At 40.5% G+C, this 27,412-nt stretch overlaps 1 protein-coding gene and 1 long non-coding RNA gene across 2 annotated transcripts; one reads left to right on the forward strand and one right to left on the reverse strand.

Annotated features, from left to right (window-relative positions):
• Positions 1-26,687, forward strand: LOC145425562 (uncharacterized). Its single transcript, XR_013906282.1, has 2 exons — positions 1-714; positions 26,244-26,687. It is a non-coding gene; the product is annotated as an uncharacterized LOC145425562 (long non-coding RNA).
• On the reverse strand, positions 14,251-16,839 carry LOC145425561 (tripartite motif-containing protein 16-like). The gene has a single exon (XM_080298682.1). The coding sequence runs from the start codon at positions 16,758-16,760 to the stop codon at positions 15,057-15,059; it is 1,704 nt and encodes a 567-aa protein (XP_080154808.1). The 5' UTR covers positions 16,761-16,839; the 3' UTR covers positions 14,251-15,056.
• Positions 26,688-27,412: the final 725 nt, after the last annotated feature.

Consider the following 27,412-nt stretch of genomic DNA (forward strand, 5'->3'; position numbering starts at 1 on the left):
TCACTTTTACAACAGACAAAGCTGCAAGTCTTTCTTACTAAGAAGAGAAATGACGCAGAAGGAAATTAAAATGGATGAAGAAAACATTTCTTGTTTAAGCTGTTTGGATCTACTGAAGGATCCGGTGACTATTCCCTGTGGACACAGCTACTGCATGAACTGTATCAAAAGTCACTTTGATGAAGAGGACAGGAAGGGAATCCATAGCTGCCCTCAGTGCAGGACGAACTTCATGCCAAAGCCTGTCCTGGAGAAAAACATTATGTTAGCAGAGTTAGTAGAGGAACAGAAGAATATCTCACCGAGAGTTGCTGAAGTGGATGTTTTACTGTCACCAGCAGAGCCAAAGACCAGAGCTGGATTCTTAAAATATTCACATGAAATCTCACTGGATCCAAACACAGCAAACAGACATCTGTTATTATCTGAGGGGAACAGAAAAGCAACAATAATGAGACAAAAACAGTCTTATTCTGATCATCCAGACAGATTCACCGGATGGCTTCAGGTCCTGAGTAGAGAGAGTCTGACTGGACGCTGTTACTGGGAGGTGGAGAGGAGGAGGAGTTGGTGTTGCAGTTGCATACAAGAATATCAGCAGAGCAGGGAGCTCAAATGAATGTAAATTTGGATTCAACGACAAATCTTGGTCTTTACGTTATGATTCAAAGGGTTTTCAGTTTTGGCACAATGAAGTCCAAACTGTCCTCTCAGGTCCTCGGTCCTCCAGAGTAGAGGTCTGCATTCCCGCGGCTGTCCCGCGGGAGCCGCGGGACCCGACCAGATTTCTTGCGGCGCGGGAATAAATTTCCAAATAAAATGCGGTAGCGGTCGGTAACTCTGGTGTAATTTGAACGGGAGCGGGCGGTCTGAAAATATAGCGTGCCCGACATTTTTTCGGAACAGCATATCTGTGATTTCCTCATTCTAATTGAGCACTGGTACAGCCAGTGCTCACGCCTGTTACACGCACTGAGCGCATGGATCAGTGCTTTTTGCACGTGCATTTTACTTGCACAGTCTGTGACTCTGTGCGCGCATCACCTGCATCAGAGCGCGCTTTACCAACATGGCAGAGCAAACTGAAGATGCAATTTCCTTGAAGGAAGTTCAGCTGGGATTAGACAACGGTCAGTTTACTTTAAGGAAACCCACATCAGGCAAGTCTGATGTATGGGAGTCTTTTTCATGCGTCATAGACGCAAATGGAAAAAAATTACCCTTTGTACAATGCGATAAATGCCTCAAAGTTTTACCCTTTTGCAGTCACAAGACTGGAACCTCAGGTTTAAGGCGGCACTCATGTCCCATCACAAAGGGGCAAACAAAACTGGCATTTACTAAATCTTTGCTGGTGCCAGAGAAGTTTAAAAAAGAAACCAGAGACAAATGTGTTCAGTTTGTTTGCCAAGACATTCGACCGTATGATACCATCTCTGGAAAAGGCTTCACACAGCTGGCCCAACATTTGGTCGACACAGCAGCAAGAATAGGAAAATTCGATGTCTGTGAGATACTACCACACCCCACAACGGTGTCAAGAAATGTTGAAATGAGGGCTCAGAGTCTACGTAAACATGTTGTGGAGGAAATCACTGCAACAATATCGAAGTTTGGATGCGCTGTTACAGCAGACATATGGACAGAAACATATCGAAAAACGTCCTTTTTGTCTGCAACCATCCATTACGTTAATGAGCAATCTGAGCTACATTCAAGAGTGCTTTTTGCTGCCCCTTTTGACCCAAGCACCTCAAAGACAGGTGAAAACATTCGAAGGCACCTGCTGCAGAATCTCAAGAGTGTTTGGCATTGATGCGACAGACATGGGCAAAAAGATTATTTTTGTCACAGATCGTGGAGCCAACATGATCAGTGCCTTACGAGAATACACGAGGCTAAACTGCACAGCGCACATACTAAACGTGACTCTCTCCAGTGCGTTTGGTACTGCCATAATCGAAAAGTCTCCAGAGATCGCTAGCCTTCTGACTGATGTTAAAAAGTTGGTTACATATTTCAAACACTCAGGACAGCAGGGCAAGCTTAAAAAGTCACTGAAACAATCCATAGAGACACGATGGAACTCTAACTTTGACATGTTAAATTCTGTCTTGGAACAGTACGAAGACATTGCATCTGTGCTGACTGAGAGCAATAATTATGACAAGATCGGACGCATTAGCATCAGTACTCTTAAGTTACTAGTATCATTCCTAAAACCCTTCAAAGAGGCAACTGACGACTTGGAAACTGATAACACAGCTCCCAGTGCCTCACTTGTTCTTCCGTGGTCTGTGCGATTAATTGAGCACTGTACATCAGCCACAAAAGACCCTCTGCTCTCTGAAATTGCAACCGTCTGTGTAACACGGCTGAAAGAATTACTGTCAGCAGACAGCACTTCATCCCATTCTGTTCACATGCTTTATAAAATAGCAACCTTTCTGACACCAAATCTGAGAATGTTAGATGAAAGAGGGCGACAGAATGTGATACAGGGAGTCAAGGAGATGATCGAAGATTTAAAGTTTGATCATGCACATGATGAGGATGTTGAACCAACACCTGCCAAAAGGCCTACTGTTCTTCATAAATTTTCAGATTGGGAGGAAGAGGAAGAATCATGTGGATCAAAATCACTAGATGTTCAGATTCAGGAGTACAGGACCATGAAACTTGAATTATCAAGTCAACAAAACATTTTGCAGTGGTGGAATTCCAACAGTTCCCAGTTCCCTGCCCTGAGCAACCTTGCAAGATTTGTCCTCTGCATCCCGGCAACGAGTGCACCTTCCGAGAGAGCATTCAGCCTTTGTGGTCGGATTTTGGAGGAGAGACGTTCAGTACTGAAACCCTCATCAGTCAGTGACATTCTTTTCCTGCATGGAAATTTAAAATAATTTGGATTTTTTAAGTAAGTTTCGTTCATTTGATTAATAGTTTATAATTTTGAGATGTCGTTTATTGTTGTATTTATATATGCATATTTTCTTTTGTAGGAGAGACCTTGAATTCGACATTGGGACATTTTTTCGTTAAACTGATAGTTTAAACAACCATTTAATTTCGCAGTGGCCAACTATTTTGTTCTTTTGTTTACAATTTTAAGTGACTTTTTTTTTTTCGCGACACTTTCCCTACTGTGTTGACAGAAAAATGTTACGTTTGTATTTTACATAAAAATAACAAGTAGGCCACAATGCTGTATTCGTTTTTATTTATTGTATTTTTGCAACACGTTTTCCATGTTAAAAGATAAATGTTGCATGTTGACAGATAAATGCATCTTGTTTAAGAAAAATAAATACAATCATTGCACAACCTGCAGTTTTATCTGTTATCTCTATTTTTTGGTGGTACCCCATTTAAATGTGAGATTTTGGAAACCAGATCTAAATTTAGCGGGAACGGTTGGGTTGGGTAGAAAATTATTCTAAGCGGGCAGCGGGTGAACAAAGACTGAATATACAGCGGGAGCGGTCGGGTGCGGTACAAAACCTTGCGGGAGCGGGCGGGAGCGGGACTAAAAAAACATTCCCGCGCAGACCTCTACTCCAGAGTAGGAGTGTACCTGGATCACAGAGCAGGTATTCTGTCTTTCTACAGCGTCTCTGAAACCATGACTCTCCTCCACAGAGTCCAGACCACATTCACTCAGCCGCTCTATGCTGGACTTGATTTTTTGGATCATGAAGATACTGCAGAGTTCATTACACTGAAATAGACAGAAGCCACTGATGGACAATTGGTTAAAATGTGTGTTTTATTTTCCACTTTTTTTTGTCTACATCATTGTTGAGATGGGAGTTGCTGAGAGCTCACAGTTGTGCTGTTTTTACTTTGCACGGAGATCACCTGTCAGTCACACTGAATAGATGTTCCTTTGACCTTTTGTTATCCGTTTTCTATATTTTCCTAACATTACGTTTATATGCCATTTAAATGTTGTTCTTGTACTAATTAAATGTTAAATATATCAGAAAGAAGTCAAAGTGGCACCAAAAAGTTATTTAACAGTAAATTCAGAAGGTCATATTCATAATACAAAATAACCTCAGTTTGTAAATGTCAAAACAATAAAAGTATTGTTTTGAGAGAATAAACTCACAGATCAAATGTTAGATACTGAAACATTATTTCAGTCCTTCCAAGATACAGAGTTATAATAAAAGTTTGCCAGTTATCTGTCCTGAGTCTGACCGCTCTTACATCTGTGTTCTTCATTAACGTCTTGTCTTCAGGCTTATAATTTGGCCGGTTTCTCTTAAATATTTGTGAACTAAAGACAGCTTCAACCCTCTGTGTGTTGACCGCACTGCATTTTCTTGTTAGTAATAGCAACACCATTGTAACAACAGAAATACTAATTAGTTAGATTACTAGTTACTGAAAAACATTTATCGCCATTATTCCCATTTGTGCGAATTTACAAAACATTATGTAAAGATTGCTGGTATTTTTGTGCCCTTAAAAAGTGGAAATAATGATGAGAGCTGAATGAATGATAGTGACACGCAGATCTCGTTTTCACTCGTCTGTATTGAGTGTTACAAAAACAACACAACCCAAACCATATTCTCTCTGCATGGATACACTCAGTCTCAGGACCACAGTTTCCAAACTAAGTTGCCCTGTTTTAACTTATGAGAGTATTTAGACGCTGCACAACTTGAACTGTAACATAAGGTAAATACATCTTTTTAACTCACATATGTTAGCTGACACATTCGCTGACTTTCAACAGTAATGAAATAATACTTTATGCGCTGTATATGTCTTTCAGTAGTTAACTTAAATACAGATAGTGGCAGAAAAACTGTCATTCAATAAGGCGGGACACCAGTGAAAGCTAGCTTAAACAGCAACGGAGTTCACCTGAAACTTCTCAGCAAAAACTGTCCACAAGTCACCTCTTTCCTTACAATAAACAATGATGGTGGGCTAATAGTCAACTGTAATACACAGAGTTCTGTGCGTGCAGTTACCTTAAACAGGGGAAACGAGGAGAGATGAATGATGATACTGACACAAAGTGCTGGCTTTCACTCGTCTGTACAGAGTGAAGGACAAGAGGCGCGAATCCCCCTAGTGGAGCCCTGAGGAATTACCAATGGATCGATGCACAATCAATCCAGGACATTGTTCCTTCTCGCAAATTGAAAGATATTTCACGCACTGTTATTTATAGAAGGCTTCACACTGTTCCTGCTAACCATAAATATTGTTCCTAAAGTTTTATCCAACTGTAGACAGATTTCTAAACTCCCTTTTACTTAAGTCCTGTTGAAACTTGTATTAGAAAAAATATTACAAATTATTTAAAGTTATAAAGCACAGCACAGAACTGAAATGGCACAGTAGTTAACTTTACAGTTAGGCTGGGGTACAAATTTCCTCATAAAAACCCTGCTCTTATGTGGAATGACTCAGGGGTCCATTCTTGGCCCAGTATTTTTTCCCTCAATTTATGGGTTCATAAAACCTTTATAAAAGTGACTAAATGCTAGGTATAATAGGTATTTTTGTCTGCTTTGGATTTTACTTCTACATTTCACCTTTAAAAACCGTTTATCTTGTCTTGTTTGGTATCATTCTTTTCAGCACACCTTAACATGTCAAAATTTACAGCTATTTTTTCATTTTGAAATACTATATTAAAACAATTGATCTCAAATCAGACAAAAAACATAAAACTCGAGTATAAAAAAGTAGAATTTTTTTTCCACTAATAGAAAACCAAGGTTTTTGCTTTCTGTCTTTTTTTTTTTGTCACAAACAGAGAATACTTTCAAGTGCTTCCCTTCCCGCTGTAAACACAACGTTAGTATTCAGGAAAAAAAACATTGCGCATATTTTTAATCATAACTCTGGTTTTATGTGGCCTATCAACACAATTTAAAAACTGGTAGTTTGAAGTCCACACTTTTAACACAGAAATGGAGAAACCTCTTCTGTCCGCCGATCCAGGAACTTGAATTCTTTGAATTTCAGGATACTTTTTCTTAATAAACGGTAAGCATTATACATATTGTCCTTACAGAGGTGGTTTCTCTTCTCGCAAGTGAAGTAGATTTTTTGAAGGCGTTTGTTTTTTTCGAGGTCGCGGATGACGTCAGGAGAAGGTGATTGGTCACTTGCAATGTTGAACCTGGAACAACATTATTTATGATGACGAGGGAACAACACCAACACAAGGATATCAGATCGTCTGGACACTCAGGGTTGTCTTGGGTAGCATCTTGTTGCTATGTCATCTTACAGTAACTTGGTCAGTAGTTTACCATGACTACTTTATTCTTCCTCAGCCAATCAGCAGCACTTGTGCAATTGTAACCTGTTGTGTATATAAACCTTCATTAACTGGTTTGAGAAATCCTTTAAACCAGTGACAGGAAAGTTGGATCACAGTGGTAATTATTAAAGGACATTGATGTTTGATGTCTCATTTAATTCGTCATCTGTCATTGAAATTATCAGAGGAGGCCTGAAAGGCTCGCACTAGCTGTACAACCACTCACAGCAGCCCATTCATTCATTTTCATTGCTGACACTGGATTGCCCAATCAAATCTCTTAACTTGACCAGCCCATCCCCAGCTTGTAGGAAAAGTTCAGTGTGGAAGAAGTGGTGAAAAGATTGAGCTGAAAAGCTGAGCGAAAACAATAAACAGAAACTACAACTATTAGCCAGACCTTACAGTCACACAGCAAATCAAGGATTAAGGTCAAATGATTGGCTGCTTTCACCATGAGCCACTGCTAATTTTTAAAGTGTAGCATTTAATTATTGTCAAATGCTTTTAAAAAGAACAATCACTGCTTGTTGTTTTAAAACTGATAACTTAAGCATGTTGATTGACTCATCTTCCTTTCCGCCTGCCTGGAGGCTCCCTTAACACCTCTCTCTGCCTCCTAACAAACCTTCCCCCTCTCATCTCGCTTCATCTTTGGCCTACAGTAGCACAGTTTCCACCAACACCTTGCTGGCCAACAGAAACTCGTACCTTAAATGAAATAAATGATATGGAGCACTCCAATCATGCTTTCAAAACTACAGCAACTGTTAAAGAAAGAGGTGATAAACATGCCCCTGCGCCCGGTTCTTGTTGAAATGAGTTACTAACATGATTTCCCCTTCATGTATGGTGATAGACTGGCCAAAATATTAGGAATGCTCTGGAATTTCTGATGAAGCCAACAGTAAGTGTTGCTTTAAATCGGGGGTATTCAACAAAAATGAAAAGACTTCTTACTTCTTAATGCAAAGGTTCAGATGATCATTATTCTAAATATTTAATTACTTTAAATGATTTTATTTTATTTATTTTATTTACTTGTAATATATATTGTATTATACATATTATATCTATATTTTAAATATAGAGATAAGAAAAATCATTAGAAAAAGTTGTTATTATTGGTATTATTAGTATTATTGCATATTAATGATGAAGGAACTGACCTCACAGGTCACAGAATCAACTTTTTGGTAACAAGTTAATGTGGTAGTTCAACAGTTTAACCAGCAGAGGGAGCCAGATAAGCTGTTTTGAATTCAACACTAACAGGCAGAGGGGGAGGAGGAGGGACTGTTGCCGTAGTAACTGAATCTACAAAAGTCAGTAAGTGTTTGTCTTAATTAAATCACACTTAGCTGTTAGTGTTCATCTTCAGGCACTGAATTCACTTACAAGAAACAGTCCAACAGATTCACACAAGGGGAACATGTTCGCTGTTTTTTCTGCAGCTGTGAGGACTGTTAGCCTGGACATAACAAGCTGTGTGGCTGCGTCACTGTTCAAACTTCAGGTTCCGAGTACCAGTTTTAGTTTTAGAGCTCAGCAGACCCAGTAGCTCATCACCACTGCTCCTCCATAACAACAGTGGTGAGGCTGAAGGGGACTGGAAAATAATGTACATGGAAATGAATCACTGTAAATAACACTATATAATGTTTGATGATAATACGGTCTGAAGGTTAAATAAACATGTTTACTGCCTGGTATAACACTTGGTTTCGTCTCTGGGGATAGTATTGTGTCCACTTTGACTTGTGGTAATTAAAGTGGAATTTTTCACTTGGTTGATTTGTTGAACTTTCTTAAATCTCTTCTTTAAACACAGTGTCATCTGATTGTATTTACTGACCATTTTAGAGATTTACAATCAATAACTGGGAAACAGGAAGCATTTCACACTCTGCTACCGATGAGTCTCATGGTGCTTTCACCACAAGTTTTTTAATAAAAATAATAAAAATCTACAAAAACACGAACATAATTTATTAGTACAGTAAAATCCTAAAAATTCAGTTAAATTCCTAAAAAACAAGAAGTGTTCATCCAGGAACCTTTAAATGGTCTTCAGATCCCCAGGCCTGCATAAAGCACCATGACGCAACTGTTGTTGTGTTCATTTGCTTATTAAAAAATTGAATTAAATTGATTAATGATTATTAAATAAACAATTATTATGCGGTCAGCATGGTGGCACGGTGGTTAGCACTGTTGCTGCACAGCAAGAAGGTCCTGAGTTCAATTCCACCATTCAATTTCTGTGTGGAGTTTGCATGTTCTCCCCGTGTTTGCGTGGGTTCCCTCCGGGTACTCCGGCTTCCTCCCACCGTCCAAAGACATGCAGCTTGTGGGGATAGGTTAATTGGATAATCCAAATTGTCACTACGTGTGAATGTGCGAATGAATGTGAGTGTGAATGGTTGTCTGTCCCTGTGTGTTGGCCCTGCGACAGACTGGGGACCTGTCCAGGGTGTACCCTGCCTCTTGCCCTATGACAGCTGGGATAGGCTCCCGCGACCCTGAAAAGGATAAGCGGAAGCGAATGGATGGATGGATAGTTCCTCCTTACATTTCCAAAGCAGACTTGTTCCTTTAAGTTCATCTAGTGTTTATACTCAGGGATTAAAGTGGGCTGGAGTTATGGTTGTGGTACTTCAGAGTAGCTAGTGTGTTGTTGTGTCCGGGGAAAACAGGTTAGTTTGCATTCATGTGGTGAATTCACTATAAAACACTGTTGGACAGCTTATGGTTACATCAAGTGTGGCAGAAATGAATGTGCATTTAAGATAATGATGCTTAGATTACTTAACTGAATTGAAACTTTGTATGAGCTGTATACTGTCTAGTGTGAAGCCGCATAGTGGCTGTAGCTCAGGTGGTAGAGCAGGTCATTTACTGATCGGAAGGTTGGTGGTTCGATTCCTGGCTTCCCCTAGTCTGCATGCCAAATATCCTTGGGCAAGATACTAACCTGAAATTGCTCTCCGATGCATCCATCGGAGTATGAATGTGTGTGAATGTCAGTTAGAAAGCACCTAGAAAAAATGTGCTGGTGTGAATGGGTGAATGCACAAGTTGTGTAAAGCACTTTGAGTGCTCAGAAGAGTAGAAAAGCGCTATATAAGAACCAGTCCATTTACCATTTACCATAGTGTGAGTGTAGGGGATGGACATCAGATATGATAGCTGGTGAAACTGTGTACATGTTGTTAAGTTCAGTTGTGTAAATCCACAAAGAGCAGCAGGTCAGCTGATTGCAGCCTTTACACTAAGAAAACTTTATGAAGCTTACATCAGAAATTATTGTGGGCCATCATTTTTTCCCTACACTGAGCGCCATTACTAATTTTAGAGTTCCTCCACCACTTTAACCCCTGACTGCGCATTTTCCTGTTTAGAGGCAAAGTCACCCTCTACAAAGTAGGCAACAGGAAACAGTTATTGTTTTGAAATCTTTCAAATCAAAATAAGCACATTCATTAGAATTAGAATTTAGATTAGAATAATATTTGTATTCTTGTGCACTAATAATATTTTCTGATTATATTCTTATATTAATATAGCACAAGCTTTAGTTACCTTGTAACCTGCAAACTGTACCTTTTCACTTTTACTCAAAGAAGTTGTTTCAGTGCTTTTACTGGAGAATATTTTTTAAAAACACGGGTATCTGTACTTCTACTTAAGTAAAGAACGTCTGTACTTTTGCCCCCTCTGATGGTTTGTGTAACTCATTACTCTCATCTTCACATCATGGGGTGTTTTTACAGATACTGGGTTTTATTTAGAGGCAGTGCCTGTGTGGTTATGACTGAATATGTACTGTTAACAGTAATTTTGGGGAAACTCCAGAACTGACACCCTGTTATGGAACCATAAGTCATAACAAGATGATGAGCTTTGGTACTGTAGTGAGGACAGTATGCACATGTTCAGATGCTGTGTAGGTGTTCAAGTCTCTGATTTTGATTTATCCAGAAAAAAAGATTCTGCTGTTGGAAGATTATGTCAATTGTATTTGATTTTTTGCGGGCAAGCCCCTCCAAAGTCTCCCGCTGCACTAATGTTTCCCTGTGATGCTTGCAGTGGTGTTTTTGTGGACTTTTATGGTTTTACAGCTTTACAGCCTATCAACACGACTGATTAGAGAGGGATTGTAGATGGTGAGGTATTTAGTGAAGACCTTACATGTTGTTTCAGTAACAATTAAATTCACCCTGATTATTTTCATCTTGTTTTTACTGCAGCTGTAACATTTGTAAAACGACACTGAGAGAGAGCCTGTTTCTGCATCTTTGTGCTGCTCTTACAGGAGTTAAATGTTCAGATGATGATTCCAGCTGTTCTTCAACCTGCAGAAACCATCATAAAGCTACTACATCTGGATTAGAACAAACCAGTGTTTTTAATATCAGTTTAGTCAAGTTTATTGTTTCTGCCCAGGGTTCAGGTACAGAAATGGTCATCTCAGAGATGACAGTATCTCAAACTAGCAACGTCAAAACAGAGCAACAATAAAATAAATACATGCACATCTATGCAAAACAAACAAATGAGCCAGTTACTGATCTGAAACATAGTTAACAATGTCCATGAAAAAAAAATCAACAGCTCGCACACTACAAGTTTCCAACTTTACCAGTTGTTTTGCAAATGTTTCCAGCACTCGTGATCTTCGTCGGACAATAACACAAATCAACGCCATTGTAACATGACAAAAATGCATTGAAAAATTCAAAAAGGAAGAAAACTCCAGCGCTATCTTATTTAAAAAAAATAGTTCCACATGTTTATTAAAGAGGAAAAAGAAAACTACTGTAATTTAATACAAACAACTGAAACATACAGGATAAAAGCCAGGTGAACAAAATCCAGAGAAAATCCAGGGAACAGACCTGAGAAACACAGATATGTGCACCAAAAACAGTATGCAGTACCATCATAGACAGCCATATAACAACTAGAAGTAGACATAGTAGAATACACAGAAAAAAAAAAGACATTGGTAAGGGAAAACTAATAGAAATGATAAAGTAACAACTTTGATGACGTTTAATTAACTGTTTAATAACTGTGTCACCTGATGGTGACAGAAGATCTCCTGTTTGACTGATATACAACATTCACTAATGTTTTCTCTGGGCTACTCCATGAGACACGCTGGTTTTCTACTGAACATTACATGAGTCATATTGATATTTTCTATGAATTTGCATCTTCTGCACTGGTGTTAGATAGTACCTATTAGTTGTGTGTGTTTCTCTCCCTGTGATTATTATTATTACACACACACACACACACACACACACACACACACAGATACTCGCACTTACATGCACACACACATGCAGTGTTGTAACCTTCTGTGACCATGAGAATAAAAGGCTGCAATAAAGGCTGTTTATTTATTTTATTTTAAGGTGGATAGGATTAAGGTGGATAAGCTACCTGATTTCCCCACCAGTTTTTAATTTTTTTAAGGAGGTCTGGTTTGTCCGCCAGTTTTCAAGAAGGTTTAAGGATGGTTTCACCACCGAAAGGAGGTTTTTTTCTCCGCCACTGAGGACGTAAAGTGTTTGGTTTTGTATGTAAGGAGGATAGAGCTCTCACTGGTGACTCTGCTTTAAGGGAGATCATAGGCCTATTTTGTGTGTGAACAAGTGTGGGCCAGACGTGGTCTGTGTGCGGCTGAAAGTTGTCTTGTTAAGTGTAAATGCATTACTAGTCCCTAAGGACGCTAAGGACCCCAAAGCGCTTTACACATTTAGTCATCCACCCATTCACACACTGGTGATGGCTGGGGCGCACTGACAGAGGCGAGGCTGCTGGACACTGGCGCCCCCGGGCCCTCTGACCACCACCAGTAGGCAACGGGTGAAGTGTCTTGTCCAAGGACTCAACAACCGAGACTGTCCAAGCCGGGGCTCGAACCGGCAACCTTCCGATTACAAGACGAACTCCCAACTCTTGAGCCACGATGGGGAATAAACTGAGTAAGTAGTAAGTATGCCTTGAAAGGGGATGGAAAACATTGCAAAGTATTCACCAGGCAGCACGTAATATGTAGATCATTGAAGGAAGAAAAGAAGTGAAATTGTGCGCAAAGCAGTGTAATGTGTCTGAAGTCACTGTGTGTGTGAACCACAGAGAGGTGTGAAAGTGTGTGGGTGAGAATAGTCTCCAACGGGGGAAGAGGTGATTCTGCAGGTCAGCTTCTACCCCAGTGGACAGAAAAGAAAGAAAATAGTTGTGCTGTTGATGAAAAAAAAGGAATTGATAAATGAAGAGCTCAGCCTAAGGCAACTTCAATCTCACTTTCTGTTTTAAAGAAAGGAGAGTTCAAAAACCAGAGAGAGATGTGTGTTGTTTTAGGCGTCTCTCTATTGTGAAAACAGGGTTAGCGGAGGCGAGGGTGCCGGGTTAGCCTCGCCACTGCCTCTGCGAGGCTAACCCGGCCTAGCAGAGGGTGTGACTTGCAGGTGAAAAGCAGACCAGGATCAAATTTCCACATGCAGCAGTTGGACGACAATTATAGGTTAACATCATTAGAAACACCCAGGCTGAGTCTTGGCTGAATTGTGTTTACAGGTTAACTCCTATGTGTTTCTCACCCCGAGAAAGCAAGCTCCACGGAAGCTAACCTCTGCCTGAAGACAAGGAGTGCAGTTCTAGAACAATGAGATGGATATCAAGAGCTCACAGCAGGTCAAGAGACAGCAGTATCCTGAGCAGAGAGGTCCAGCAGCGCTTTGGGCAAACGGCATCAGAGAGAAAGAAAACCCATCGCCTGACTGGATGGACATGTGTTTCCAGCAAGCTACAACTTCACTGTGTGACATTTGCCACTTTTGGAGTGAAATGCCAAGATGAGACAGTGGAAAACACAGGCCAAAGCTGAAGAGAACTGACTGCCATTGGACTGCAGAGTGGGAGAGGAGAACAGAGTGGAAGAAGTAGGTGAGTGTACAGAGGAATGCTGTTGTTTAGTGTGGGAAATCAAAATTTGGGTTAGCAAACCTGTGAAAAAGGAAAATAACTGCTTTAAGTGGGAACATTTGAGGAGTCTGAAGCACTACAAAATGAAAAAGGTACACAAAAAAAACACAAACGGAAAATGTATTAATCCTACTAACCCTACATACACATACAATGAAACTCATGAAGACCAGACAGCATCTTAAGCATGTGATTCTGTTTGTCATCTTATCCAAGTCACTTAGATGAGAAGTGATACATAGACTAGTGGACTAATATTATGGGAGGACAGATGATTGCATCAAAGCTGGGGGAAAACAGAATGCTGATGAGGGGTCTTGAAAGAGTGAGCTGGGCGAGCTAATAGGTTGTTGAGTTTCTGAGGTGTGTGAAGAAGTTTTAACATGGCACACATCTGATTACATGAGAAGAAACGTATTATGTGAAAAGACATCAGGGTTATGTTGTATGTTGTGTGTCGCAAGGTGTGTGGCTGATGGATGAATGCTTGAGATTAATCTGGCCGATGATTTGTCTTTTGTTACAAATTTGAACCTGACAATTAGGTTTGGTATGATTTACCCTCCTGGGACGAAGAGCATATGTCATGACTTAACAAGGCTTTTCTTTTTTCCTGTTTATTTTGTTACAACTTGCCTAATAATTCTGCACTCCCTGTATGTGCTGCGGCACAGTGGTTGGAAACACTGATTTAGAGTTCAAGGAGATGTTAGTGACATCAGAGCCGTACGTATTAGCAGGTACACGTCCCTCACTCATCCTCAAAAGCAGATGCAACAGATGTTCCTGCCTTGGTTTGAAGACACCTGCATGCATACTTAGAAAATCCATCTGTACATGTCAGTAAGTGTCTCACATTATCATTACTAATGTGTCTGTCATCACTATAACTGCATGTGTACAATGTGGAAATTGATGTTATGTAACGATGATACAAAAACAATATCAGAACATAATTTGATTCAGCAAATCCTATTTATTAACAACTATTAGTGTAAATAAAACATTCTGTCATCTTTTAATAGCAAAACACATTAAAGCAGACGTGTGTCCAAACCTCCTCCACTAACACATCCGTTTCTATGGTGCTGTCATCAGCTCGAGGCACAGCTGCACCTTTACTAACTCCATCAGGCACATTTAAGTCACTACAATCTTTTCATAATCCCCCATCGTTCAAGAGTCAGGTATCTCTGAAGGTTTCCAGAGTACTTTTTCACACACATCCAAGTCATGTAGTTGCAGTACCTCGACCGCAGCATTGTCCAACTCATTCTGAGTCGCTTGTCTGATGGATCCTGTGTTCTGCTGTTTTAACCAGTCCAGCTGGTGCTGGAGGACCGAACACTGGTGATGGACTGCACTGTGCTGAGACAGATTTTGTGTTATAGGCTTCATGTTATGGACGCACAGTGTGAGCACTCAGGTCGCATCAGAGCATCGGGCCGTATAGTGTGAGACCTGCATCGTGACCTACAAACTTCTAACCCCTGTGATTCAGTCATACAGACTGATGACAGATTTCAAACATGCTGAATATGAAGAGTAGTATCATTTAAACTCACATGATTATCAGCCATAAGAACACATTCAGATTTATATTGATGTAAGGTATATAAATGTAAGTACAGTTTGAATCAGTGCAATATTATTTTCACACATCAATGGACCACTGAACTTCTCAGCTTCTAAAATGTAAAGCCTCATTTAGAAACTACACAAGTACATATAATGGTCAGGGATCAACATGAACCTGTCTTCTCTATTTGACTTTAATCAACTCTGCAGTGTCTCTATCTCTATAAAGCCAAAGTCCAGCATAGAGCGGCTGAGTGAACCAAAGTCCAGCATAGAGCGGCTGAGTGAATGTGGTCTGGACTCTGTGGAGGAGAGTCATGGTTTCAGAGACGCTGTAGAAAGACAGAATACCTGCTCTGTGATCCAGGTACACTCCTACTCTGGAGGACCGAGGACCTGAGAGGACAGTTTGGACAAAGTTGTGCCAAAATTCAAAACTGTTTGTGTTACAATGTAATGCCCAAGATTTGTCATTGTATCCAAATACACATTCATAGCCCGTCCCTGCTCTGCTGATGTTCTTGTATGCAACTGCAACACCAACTCCTCCCCCTCTCCACTCCACCTCCCAGTAACAACGTCCAGTCAGACTCTCTCTACTCAGGACCTCTTCCCATCCAGTGAATCTGTCTGGATGATCAGAATAAGACTGTTGTTGTTCCATACATGTTACTTTTCTGTTCCCCTCAGATAATAGCAGATATCTGTTTGCTGTGTTTGGATCCAGTGTGATTTCACGTGAATATTTTAAGAATCCAGCTCTGGTCTTTGGCTCTGCTGGTGACAGTAAAACATCCTCTTCAGTGACTGTCAGTGAGATGTTTGTCCATTCCTCTCTCAGAATGTCCTGTAGTTTATCTCTGGTCTCTGACACAGCTGCTGTCACATCCTCAAAGTACCTCAGAGGACGAATATTGATGCTGGATGAGTGTGTAGACTCACTGAGTGCTGACAGTGAGGGGTAGTTGTGTAGAAACTGGTTGTGATCCTCTGTGTGTGAGAGCTGCTCCAGCTCGCCGTCTTTCCTCTTCAGCTCAGCGATCTCCTGCTCCAGCTTCTCCTGAAGCTCTTTGACTCGACTCACTTCAGTTTCCTGCTGGGATCTGACCTGCTGCTTCACATCAGAGCTTCTTTTCTGGATGAGACGGATCAGCTCAGTGAACATCTTCTCACTGTCCTCCACTGCTTTATCAGCAGAGCCATTGATGGCCTCCACCTCCTGTTGAAGCAGCTTCACATCTTTCTCTCGCTCCTGGATTCTCTGCTGGATGTTTAGTCGTCTCACCTCGAGCTCCTTCTGCTTCTCAGTCCTTACTGCTGCAGCTGGGACTGTTTCATGGCCTTTATGTTCATCCATCAAGCAGAGATAACAGATACTCTGCTGATCAGTACGACAGAAAATCTTCATCACCTCATCATGACGAGAGCAGATGTTCTCCTGGAGCTTCTTGGAGGGGGCCACCAGCTTGTGTTTCTTTAACGGAGCTGCATCATAGTGAGGTTGGAGGTGTTTCTCACAGTAAGAGGCCAGACAGACTAAACAGGACTTGATAGCTTTCAGCTTTCTCCCAGTGCAGACATCACAGGCCACATCTTCAGGTCCAGCATAGCAGTGATCAGCTGGAGCAGCTTGGAGTCCAGTCTTCTTCAGCTGCTCCACTAAAGCTGCAAACATGACGTTTTTCTCCAGGACAGGCCTCGGTATGAAAGTCTTCCTGCACTGAGGGCAGCTGTGGATTCCCTTCCTGTCCTCTTCATCCCAGAAACTTTTAATACAGTTCCTGCAGTAGCTGTGTCCACAGGTTGTAGTCACCGGATCCTTCAGGAAATCCAAGCAGATGGAACAAGAAATTGTTTCACTCTCCAGCTGAACTCCTTTCTGCGCCATTTCTCCTCTCAGTGTCAGTGACTGTGTGAGTTTCACTTCCTTATAACTGAAACTAGTCTGAGCTCTGATCTCAACAACATGTTTCTGCAGTGAATGGAGCCTGTCAGCTCTTACACGTCACCACATGTTGGTTACACCCATCTTCAAAGTGCAGATCTGAAGGGGAGGGAACGAGGAAACACGTGGACAGAGAGGAGGTGCTGTGTTTAAGAGCAGGAAGAAGAGGGAGGTTATCAGGCTGTGCTTCACTCCAGGAAGAGGAGCAGTTAGAGAGTGAAACTGTGTGTTTAACCATTTTTATTTACTGCTTCTTCTATATAAATAATTTTTAAAAATCCAGCTTTAATGAACACTGGACAGAAATGTCTCAGGTAACAATAACTGTCAGAACAGCAGAGGCTGCTGACCTAATCAAAGCATATGTGGAGAGCAGGGTTAGGTTAGCAGACATATGCTGGTTGCTTTTATTTATTTATTTATTGCTTTTATAGGCAGTAATCGATGTTGCTGTAACAGGATGAGAACTAGATAAATGCCACTGCATTGCTTTGAACAGTCAGCAGAGTCTGCACATATAATTACAGATATTCCTGCAAAAAGTTAATTAGTCAAAAGAATCTTGCATTTTAGTTTTGCATTTATAACAGCTGCTGCAACAGAAATAACCATGTTCTTTACATTAAAATAGCAACAAACCTTTCTGGAACAACTTTCAAGGTTCATGGTGAAGACAAAGATCTAATGACATGAAGACTCCAGTGAAACTTAAAGTATTAGGAACCAGTTTTAATGCGTGACCAACACATTTCCCCCTGTGGCCTTCACCAGGGTCATTGCAAAATACCCTTGTGATTGTGAAAAGACTACTGGTCAAGTCAAAAAGGAGTGTATGGTAAAATGACCAATGACCATGTGACAAGATCAAGCAAGCATTTTTCTGATGTGTTCACCGCTCAATGGTTTGTTGTCATATTGAACAAAATATTAGGTTCTCTTTGTATATTACACTCAGGCATCAGGAAAGAGTGGTAACTAGTTCATAGTTTTTAGCTAATGACATGTCAATCACAAGACATTGCTCAGAAAACGTGCAGATTCTCAGCTAGATCCACCTTCCACTCTTTACTTACAGTTTCACAACAGCAAACAAACACACAAATAAGTTGAAGTAATTGTTTCCTGTATGACTTCACTGGTCTCGCATCAGTAAGGACTTTTGCTCCTTGTTGCTTGAGTTCATTGAGGTGGTGAGCATACATTTATCCCCAGACATGTCCATGTACACAAACATTAAACAACTTCTTTCTGACTTGTTTCACACTTTTGCACCACTTCAGAGGAATCCCCTTAACCTCAAATCACTGTTTTCTTAAGGTATGACTTACCTTCACAGCTGTGTGGATTACGCATCATGTCACAGAAGGTCCACAAGCATAGATGCACGTGTGTGTTCATGTCTGTAAGCTATTATTGTTTCATCTCACTGAAAGCACAAATGCCATCCTCTCTCTCTCTATTTTTATATGAGGATGGGGTGGACAAAATAACAGGAACACCTCACAACAGTGATGGCGCTGAGTTGCAAAGCTGCCTGAGCTGCATTAGAGACTGCGCTGGTGTTATTCACCTATAACGTGCTACAGTTCGTGCTTCCCTGTGTGTGTCGCTTACAAGAAGGTCAACAAACACACCGCAGTGCTGCAGGCAGAACATACATAATCAATCAGCCCTCAGTGCAAGCTACAAACATAAAATATGGGTTACACACACACACACACACACACACACACACACACACACACACACACACACACACACACAGCAGCCTGCTCTGATATCTATAGCTTCCTATTAAAAGAGAATGTGTGTGTGTGTGTGTGTGTGTGTGTGTGTGTGTGTGTGTGTGTGTGTGTGTGTGTGTGTGTGTGTGTGTGTGTGTGTGTGTATGAGGGATTAAAACACCTAATAAAGTTAGGGAAAAGCTCTCAGACTCGCAGACAGTAAAACTCAACATCAAAACATCCGGCTGGGACTCATTAAACTGTGTTTGTAGGAGATGCAGCGCGCGCACACACACACACACACACACACACACACACACACACACACAGTCTTGTTTTCATATCCTTCCCTAGATGCTTATCCTAACACTAACCCAGTGCTTCCCAAAAACGGTGCCGTGGCACACAGGTGTGCCGTAGAAGATTATCTGGTTTCACCTGATTAGTACTCCAAGTGACCGCAGTGAGTAACAGGCAGAACAATTACATTCTCTTCCACTAGAGGGCGGTACAACCACCTGTTCTAATTAAGTTGGTTGTCAAACAGAAGAAGATATTACATAATAGTCATGCTGTCAGAACACAGCACATAATAGCAATAGATAAATATTTGAAGAGAAAAAGCAGTCAGTCTGGGTCCTGGAGAAAATTCCAGCCCACATGAAGGCCGTCATGAGTGATGGTCAGAAGAAAGCAAAAAGGTATACTGGGGACAAACTGAGCCTATTTTGCTAAGATAAATGATCAAAATGCTTTTTGAGACATTTTTGTTTGGTGGTGTGCTGTTTGATTTTTCTAATGTGAAATATGTGCCGTGGCTTCAAAAGGTTGGGAAACACTGGTCTAACCTATTTTCTGTGCCCATAAGGGCTGTTGGTCCCCACAAGTATGGTAAACTTCCAATTTTTGGTCCCCACACAGGTATGTAAACATGGTACACACACACACACTTTTTCCTAGGGGTACATGTGTGTGCATTTAGCCGTATTACTATTTTAGTGGGGACGTTTCTATGTCGTCACCCTTTGGGGACAGAAAAACAGGCCCCTGTAATATAAATCATTAAATCATAGGATGGAGTCTGAGTTTAACTCTGTCTTTTAGTAGATCTCCAACTTTAATTTGTCATGTAAATATCACAGAATTCAGTCTTAAGGAGATTAATTAGTTACTTTAATTATCTGGATACAAATTATAGCACTATGTTGGGCTGGTGTTCTGACTCCAGAGTGGATAAGCAGAAGATGGATAGATGACTTCTTCAGTCTCAGCTGAAGCCTCCACGGCTTTTCATTTGCTTTCTTTTATTTACCTTTTCCTTACTTTGCATCCTATTCTGTTTTATAACCTCTTTGTCCTTATTTACTTTATTTTTCTTCTTTCCTCTTTTGTTTCTTTTTATCCTTCACATTAATGTACTTTTGTTTCTTCATCTTATTCCACTTTCCTTTGTCTTCGGTGTTTCCATCATTCCTGCTTCCACCTTCATTTACTTAGCTTGTCTTCATGTGTTTTTCTCTTTGCTTTATTTCCTTCCTCACTTGTCCTTCCCTATATTTCATTTGTTTCTCCTCTTTGAATTGTTTTTCTTTCCTTCATCTTTCTTTTGTATCCTAATCAATGTTTTCCTTCCTTCCATTTCTGCCTCTTCTGTTTCCTCTTCCCCTCTGCCACTTTCCTCCCTTCGTCTTTTCTTCTTTCCCATCTTTGGTCTTTCTGGTTCATTTTTTTCACTCTTCAGCTGGTTTTGCTCTCTTTGTTTGGGATTTTGCAGTCGTCTGCCTGTTGTTGTGTCGGCTGGCGGTACGTTATCAGGCTACTACAAACACACATCAAACTCTACACACACTTTCACGCTGCACCTTTCATTTCCAGCAGGTTGTAAAAATAGAAAGCCCATAAAATCTGACTCTTTCATGTCGGAGCATTAGGCAGGAAGAAAACCATCCACATGTGCAGAGCACTGATGAGCAGCAGCACGGACCTGCTGCACAGCTTAGATTTAATTCATTATTTTATCAATGAAGCTCAGAGAAAAGGAAAAAAAACACCTACATGCTTCAGTTTTCCTCGTACGGGGTGTTGCAGCCAGTTCTGGTTGCATAATATTATCTGCTCTCCTACAAACTCCCACATACTGAAGCAGAAAGCTCGGTGCGAGGCTCAGACAGGAGATGTGTGGGAAGACAGAGATTCAAAGTCAGAGTTCGTCTCATCCTGGTTGAGAATAAATAAGCTTCCTTTAAACGGATTCTGAGTGTAGTAGAGTCTACTCCAAGACGCTGCTAAAATAAACTCGACTCATTAAAGTCTGGGTTTCCGCTGCTTTAATGAAGCGCAGTTTCTACATTCCTCCACGGAGATCAGATTCAGTCTCGTACCAGTGAAGTTGGTCCGAAAAACCTCAAGCTGACGTTAGAGCTCGCTACATTACCAAGTTCAACGTGGCTTTACGTTCACTTCCATCTGTCAGTCTCTTCTCCTTCCTTTCTCATATTTTTCCTTTTACTCTCTTCTTTCATCTTTTCCTTCCTCCTTTTTCCCTCCTCTTCCATTTTTCCTTCCTTTTCCCTCTCCCATTTTTTCCCTTCCTACCTTCCTCCATCCCTCCTCCCCCATCTTTTCCTTCCTCCTTTCCTTCTCTCCCTCCTCTCCTTGTCCCCCTTCTAGCCTGTTTCTTTTCCTCTTGTTGAATATGAGCGTTTGCAGTAAACAAACATTAAAATGACCAAGGAAGGAAGGAAGAGAACGATGTGTGCTTGTCAGCATTCAGCTCACCTGTAAATTTCAAGTGACGACTTCATTGAGGTCGTATGAGCCATTCTTTTACTTTGGTAAACCAGAGTTTACCTCAAAGCAGCTCTGTGTACACGGCATTTGGCCGTCTTTGTGAGGACATTCATCAACATCAGTGGGTTTCCCCGTGTATTTAGGAAGTACTACTAAGTGCTTAACTAAAACTCTGACCACAGCCTCATTTAAAGTGTTTTTTTATTGTTTTTTGTTTTTTAAATTATTTGGTTTCAGTGGCAGACACCTTCAGCTCACTCATGTTTGGACATTTGGTGCTCTCCTCTTTATGATCAGCTGCAGGTGAAACGTTTAGAGGACATCTGTAAATTGCAGACACATAACCTGCAGTGTTAATACAACACAGGTGTGCATCAAGAGTGAAATCCAACTACCATAAAACTGAGTTACAAATTCTTCTGGGTCACTTTGGTTTGAGTTTTTCATAATAAAAGTCAAAGGAGCTGTAAGAAAAGCAGCAGAAAACTCCCATCACATTTCAAAAGCAATGTTTAAAACACAAAAGACAAGCAGTCAGCACTTTATAAAACTCATCTTTATTGATTCAGAGTCATCCCTCCATCCACGACAATATTTTCTCTGCTGTGCTCTTATAAAAAGCTGAATATGTACATCCTCTTTGTATTTACATTATTTTACATGATTACATCGTCAGAGAGCCTCACACCTGCAAAAAGGTCAACTCTCCTGCCTGAAACGTATCACCTGTTGTCAGGGGAAATGAACAATAGAGCAACTTGCTCGTGGGTTGTTGCCTGGCAACAGCAGCTTATCGGATTAATATCGGTAAAGAGGAATTGTTTTTAATTATTTATCTTATTTTTCTAAATATTTCACAAGCTTAGAAAAACATGCGGAGTGACCCCATGTGCTGCGGCAGTGGGTTGGGAAAAACACAAATTAAAAAAGTAATGGAACATATAATGTAGTGCAATGCAAGTTTCTAATGTGAAGTCGTGACGAAAGTACAAACTAATAACAATAAAGTCGATGCACGTCAAAGAGTTTTTGTGCACTTTCCATAAACACACAGTCTGAGGAAAGTTTAACAACAAAAACTGTAGCTAACACTAGGCTGCTAAACATCTCCTCATCAATCAGCTTAGTCCTGCACAAGAAGGTGAGAGGGAAAAATGATACAAAATACAGGGTGGAAAAATGTCCTAAAAAATATACACAAACCACTGATCAGACTTAATGCTGATTATCTGATAAATCATAGAAAGACATCAAAAGGTGGCTGGAAAACATAATGTGGAGAGCAGACTCAGAGCATAAATGTGGCTCTTTAAAACCTGCTTTGTTCTCTAATGAGAAACAAGACAGGTTTTATTTTATGTCTGTAATATGACTTAAAGTAAAAGCACATAATTACTTAGGTATAAAAATATTTTATCCATGGAGGCAGAAAATGTTCACCGAGGTCATGTGAAGTGTTCAAGGGTCGTTTTCACTTTTCTCTTCTTTATTTTAAAAACTGTGTTAATGCTAATGTTAGCAGCTATGTGTAAAGGCAGGAGAGGCCCCAGTCATTCAGGTCTTAGAGAGTGGTGTGCGATTCCGTGGCAACTACTGGTCGCTATGGAAAAATGTGTATTCCCAGACTCGTTGGAGAGTAGTTTCTAGCAACTGCCTGTAGTTTGCAAGGAAGGCGTCGCCTTGTCTGCAAACATCACCAACTATGCAGCTGTTAAACTGAGAAGCACAACACAAACTGGAAACAGAGATAGTTCACCTTCGAAATAAAAGTTGAACCTTTTGAAATGTACGTAGTAAGAAGCAAATTTTCTGTTTTGTGTTGGGGAGCAGTTGGCTAGTGTTTGCAGACAAGTTGGCAACTTCCAAGCGAACTACGGGTGACCACAACAATTTGCTAGCAACACAGTCACAAGGTGGTGCAGCTCAGCCTTCGTGATCAATTTCACAACAGGTAAGTGGTTCATAACCTCTGCACAGCTGAATGAATGACAGGTGTGCAGAAGGAAGAAAAATGATACATATAATAAAATAGTACCTAGCAGCAGTCAGCAATCACTTAGCAACCAGTCAGGGGAATATGCAATTTCCCCTAGCAACCAGAGGTTTCCATAGTATCAACAACTGCTCTCTAAGCCTGCGTGACCGAAGCCTAAGCTTTTAAAACATTCAAGACTCTCTCATTAATACTGAGCAGAAAAAAGGCCTCTCTCACACACAGAATGAGTTTAACAGCAACAATAACTCCGTACTTACAAAAGCTCGTGTGTGCAGCCCCCACCCCCTCCAGCCCTGACGGCGAGTAAATAACCACAACCCTGAAACTGAAGGCGCTAAATGGAAGTCAGCCACCTTTTGAACTGTTAACTCCTGTGCTTTCCCCACTTTAATACTTCAGTGTCTCAACAGAAACAGGCTAATGCCAGAGCTGAGCAGCAGCCGGTGCCACCCCTTTGAAAATGTTTAGGCTTTTGGCAGAAAGTTGTTGCACTACAAGTAAAACTGCGGCATAAATCATTTGGACATGTGCGTCTGCGAGTGATTTAGCGTGCAGTAAACCAGAGTAATCGCCTTTCTCTCTTTAAAATAATGTTTCTGTAAAGCTTGACAAAGTTTCCAGTGTTACAACCATTGCAGATGTGAGGCTCTGCCTGTGGCCAACATGTTTCGAGGGTTTAGTCTTCCCTCTTTTTAATGATGGGAAAAGAAGCTTTAATTCCCGAATTTCACCGTTTCCAACGAATCCCAAGCACCAAGCATGTAACTCTGCCGCAGGATCAAAACACGCTGTTTAGAGGCAACAGAGATGAAGAATTTGGCTCAGCTGCTGAGAATAAATGTGAAACAATGTGATGGTTTAAAAAAAATACTGACTAAATGTGAGGTTTGGTTTATATGCTGTGACATCGCTCATCGCTGTTGCCTCTAAAAGTTGCCCGTGTCTCTCCAGCTGCCAAGATTTGGTACATTTGCATTGGTTAAACAGCATCTTTGACCTCCCAACAGAAACAGACACGCCAACAGAAACAGACACTTTCTCTACACCTTTAACACAAAAGTGAGTATTCAAACAGAGATGCCTCGGGTGGTGTATGTCTGTGTGTGTCTGTGTGTGTACACAAATAGCTTCCCAGCGACACACCCCGACTGACACGACTGCTCCGCCTGTGTTTAGTCCGTTTAGCCACTCTGAGCTTCTCACTGTCCTATTAGGTCACGCTGGCCTACATATTAAAATCTTATTCAGGTCAAATCTGAAGCTGAGTGCAGCTCGCACGCAGGAGAGTCCCATTATTTCATGATAATGTCTTTTACTGACGATTCTCAAGGTCACCTTGATTAAACACTCGATAGCTTCAAATTTAAACCCAAACATATTTGAGCTCTGATTCTTTGAAATTAGAGCTTGAAATGTGGTAAACATATGTTTGACTTCCAGACGATTAAGCCCACAGACTGACGGTTTCCTCTCGTCGCACCCCGATGTTCACATTTCCAGGCTGAAGTGAAATTTGTCCATGAACTCGAGCACCTGCTGTGGACTCGAAAGTCCTTCTAGAAGCAAGTCTAGCAACTCAGCAGCCATTCTGGATCAAATCCAGGGAGTTACTCATTCCTCTGTATGAAAACATGTGAATGAGCGCCCGCTTGCTAACTTGATCTACAGGTAACTCACTTCCTCCTGATGACAGCCTCCTACACAAATACCTGCCCAGGACAAAAGATTCACTCATTCATCTTTCGCTCAACCAGCCACACCTGCATCTACCTGCAGCTCTTCCATGTGCTTTGCTCACCAGTCTGAAGGCGCTCGTAGGAGCGTTTCACTCTTTAGTCTGAACTGGTTTCACATGTTTATGTCAGACACAAAAGCACTCCACATCACTCTCCTCACATCCTGTAGAGCAGGGATGTCACATTATAGTGTTTCTGTTAGTTTTTAACAGATTAAAGATAAACATCGCCTTCCTGTATTCCCCTGATGGAGGTGCAGACACCACGTTGGCTCCTGAAGCAAAACCCTTCATTTCTCGTCCCAGTTCAATTATCGGTCCAAATCATACCACTCTGACTCCAAAGAAGGAAACATTGAGATCTGATAATGGTGTGCAACAGCATTATCAGATCTCAATAATAATGCTGCCCATAATGATGGGCAGACACCACCCTCACTGATGCACATCCAGTCATTTTGTTGTTTAAGGGGGATTGAAACAGTTTCAGGTCAGACAAGAGCTTCACAGGTTACTTCTAGCAGACGTGTTTCAGGGTATGAAGATATAAATCCTTGTTCTTGCTCGATGAACTTGGGCTCATGGATTATGCAATATTTAGATCATCTTTACAGAAGATTTCATGGCAGTTTCTTAATCTTAATTTTGTTAAAGTCTATATGGTTTGTTTATTTTTAGGTTGGTGCTAAATCATTTATCTGATAGGCTTTATTGTGAAGTACTACAAAATAAAAGTCATATTTGTACCGAATTTGACTTGCAAAAATAAAAGTCACTGAAGAGGATGTTTTACTGTCACCACCAGAGCCAAAGACCAGAGCTGGATTCTTAAAATATTCAAGTGAAATCACACTGGATCCAAACACAGCAAACACACATCTGTTATTATCTGAGGGGAACAGAAAAGCTATGTATACCAAAGAAGAACAATCCTATTCTGATCATCCAGACAGATTTACTGGATGGCTTCAGATCCTGAGTAAAGAGAGTCTGACTAGACGTTATTACTGGGAGGTGGAGTGGAGAGGAAAAGGAGTTGAAGTAGCAGTCACATACAAGAATATCCGAAGAGTAGGAAAATCAGACGTGTTTTTTTGGATTCAATCAAAAATCGTGGTCACTGAAGTGTTATATCAACAAATATGAATTTTGGCACAACAATGTCCAAACTGTCCTCTCAGGTCCTCGGTCCTCCAGAGTAGGAGTGTACCTGGATCACAGAGCAGGTATTCTGTCTTTCTACAGCGTCTCTGAAACCATGACTCTCCTCCACAGAGTCCAGACCACATTCACTCACCCGCTCTATGCTGGACTTGATTTTTTGGATCATGAAGATACTGCAGAGTTCATTACACTGAAATAGACAGAAGCCACTGATGGACAATTGGTTAAAATGTGTGTTTTATTTTCCACTTTTTTTTGTCTACATCATTGTTGAGATGGGAGTTGCTGAGAGCTCACAGTTGTGCTGTTTTTACTTTGCACGGAGATCACCTGTCAGTCACACTGAATAGCTGTTCCTTTGACCTTTTGTTATCCGTTTTCTATATTTTCCTAACATTACGTTTATATGCCATTTAAATGTTGTTCTTGTACTAATTAAATGTTAAATATATCAAAAAGAAGTCAAAGTGGCACCAAAAAGTTATTTCCTGTTTTCTTTTAATAAAGCGCACACCCTTATCCCTAATGACCATTTTGTGCCACGCCCCAAAAACTGCTATAAAAACATTATATATTCATATTTTTTTCCACTTTAAATTAGCCAATCTTTTAAAACTACTTCCCCCTGAAATATTTATATAAAGTTTTAAATATATTTTAATTATTTATTTATTTTTAATCGTAGTTTAATTACATGAGCGCCCTGTTTTTTTAGCCCCAAAAAACAGAAAAACTAAATATTTTCAAAAAAACCATTTGAAGTAATATTTGATTGTTATTATAATTAGGCCTTCAGATGGACCAAAGATTGGCACCAACATTCATTTTGACCTGCCATTATTTTTTTTTGCAGGAGCACATTAAAAAATGCATGCCTAAGGACAATTCCCCAAAAAGTGCAATAAAAATATTAAATATAAATTTTTTTTCACTTTAAATTGGTCAGTCTTTTAAAACTACTTCTCCCTGAAATATTCATATAAAGTTTTAATTATATTTTCGTTGTTTTAACCCTTTAAATCCCAGTTGTATTACATGAGCGCCCTGTTTTTCAGCCCCAAAAAACAGAAAAACTAAATATAAAAAAAAAACAAACATTTGAAGTAAAATTTTATTGTTATTATAATTAGGCCTTTAGATGGACAAAAGATTGACACCAACATTCATTTCGATCCATTTTTAATTT

The sequence above is a fragment of the Astatotilapia calliptera genome, chromosome 3 (assembly GCF_964374335.1).
Source record: "Astatotilapia calliptera chromosome 3, fAstCal68.1, whole genome shotgun sequence".
Taxonomy (NCBI): Eukaryota; Metazoa; Chordata; class Actinopteri; order Cichliformes; family Cichlidae; genus Astatotilapia; species Astatotilapia calliptera.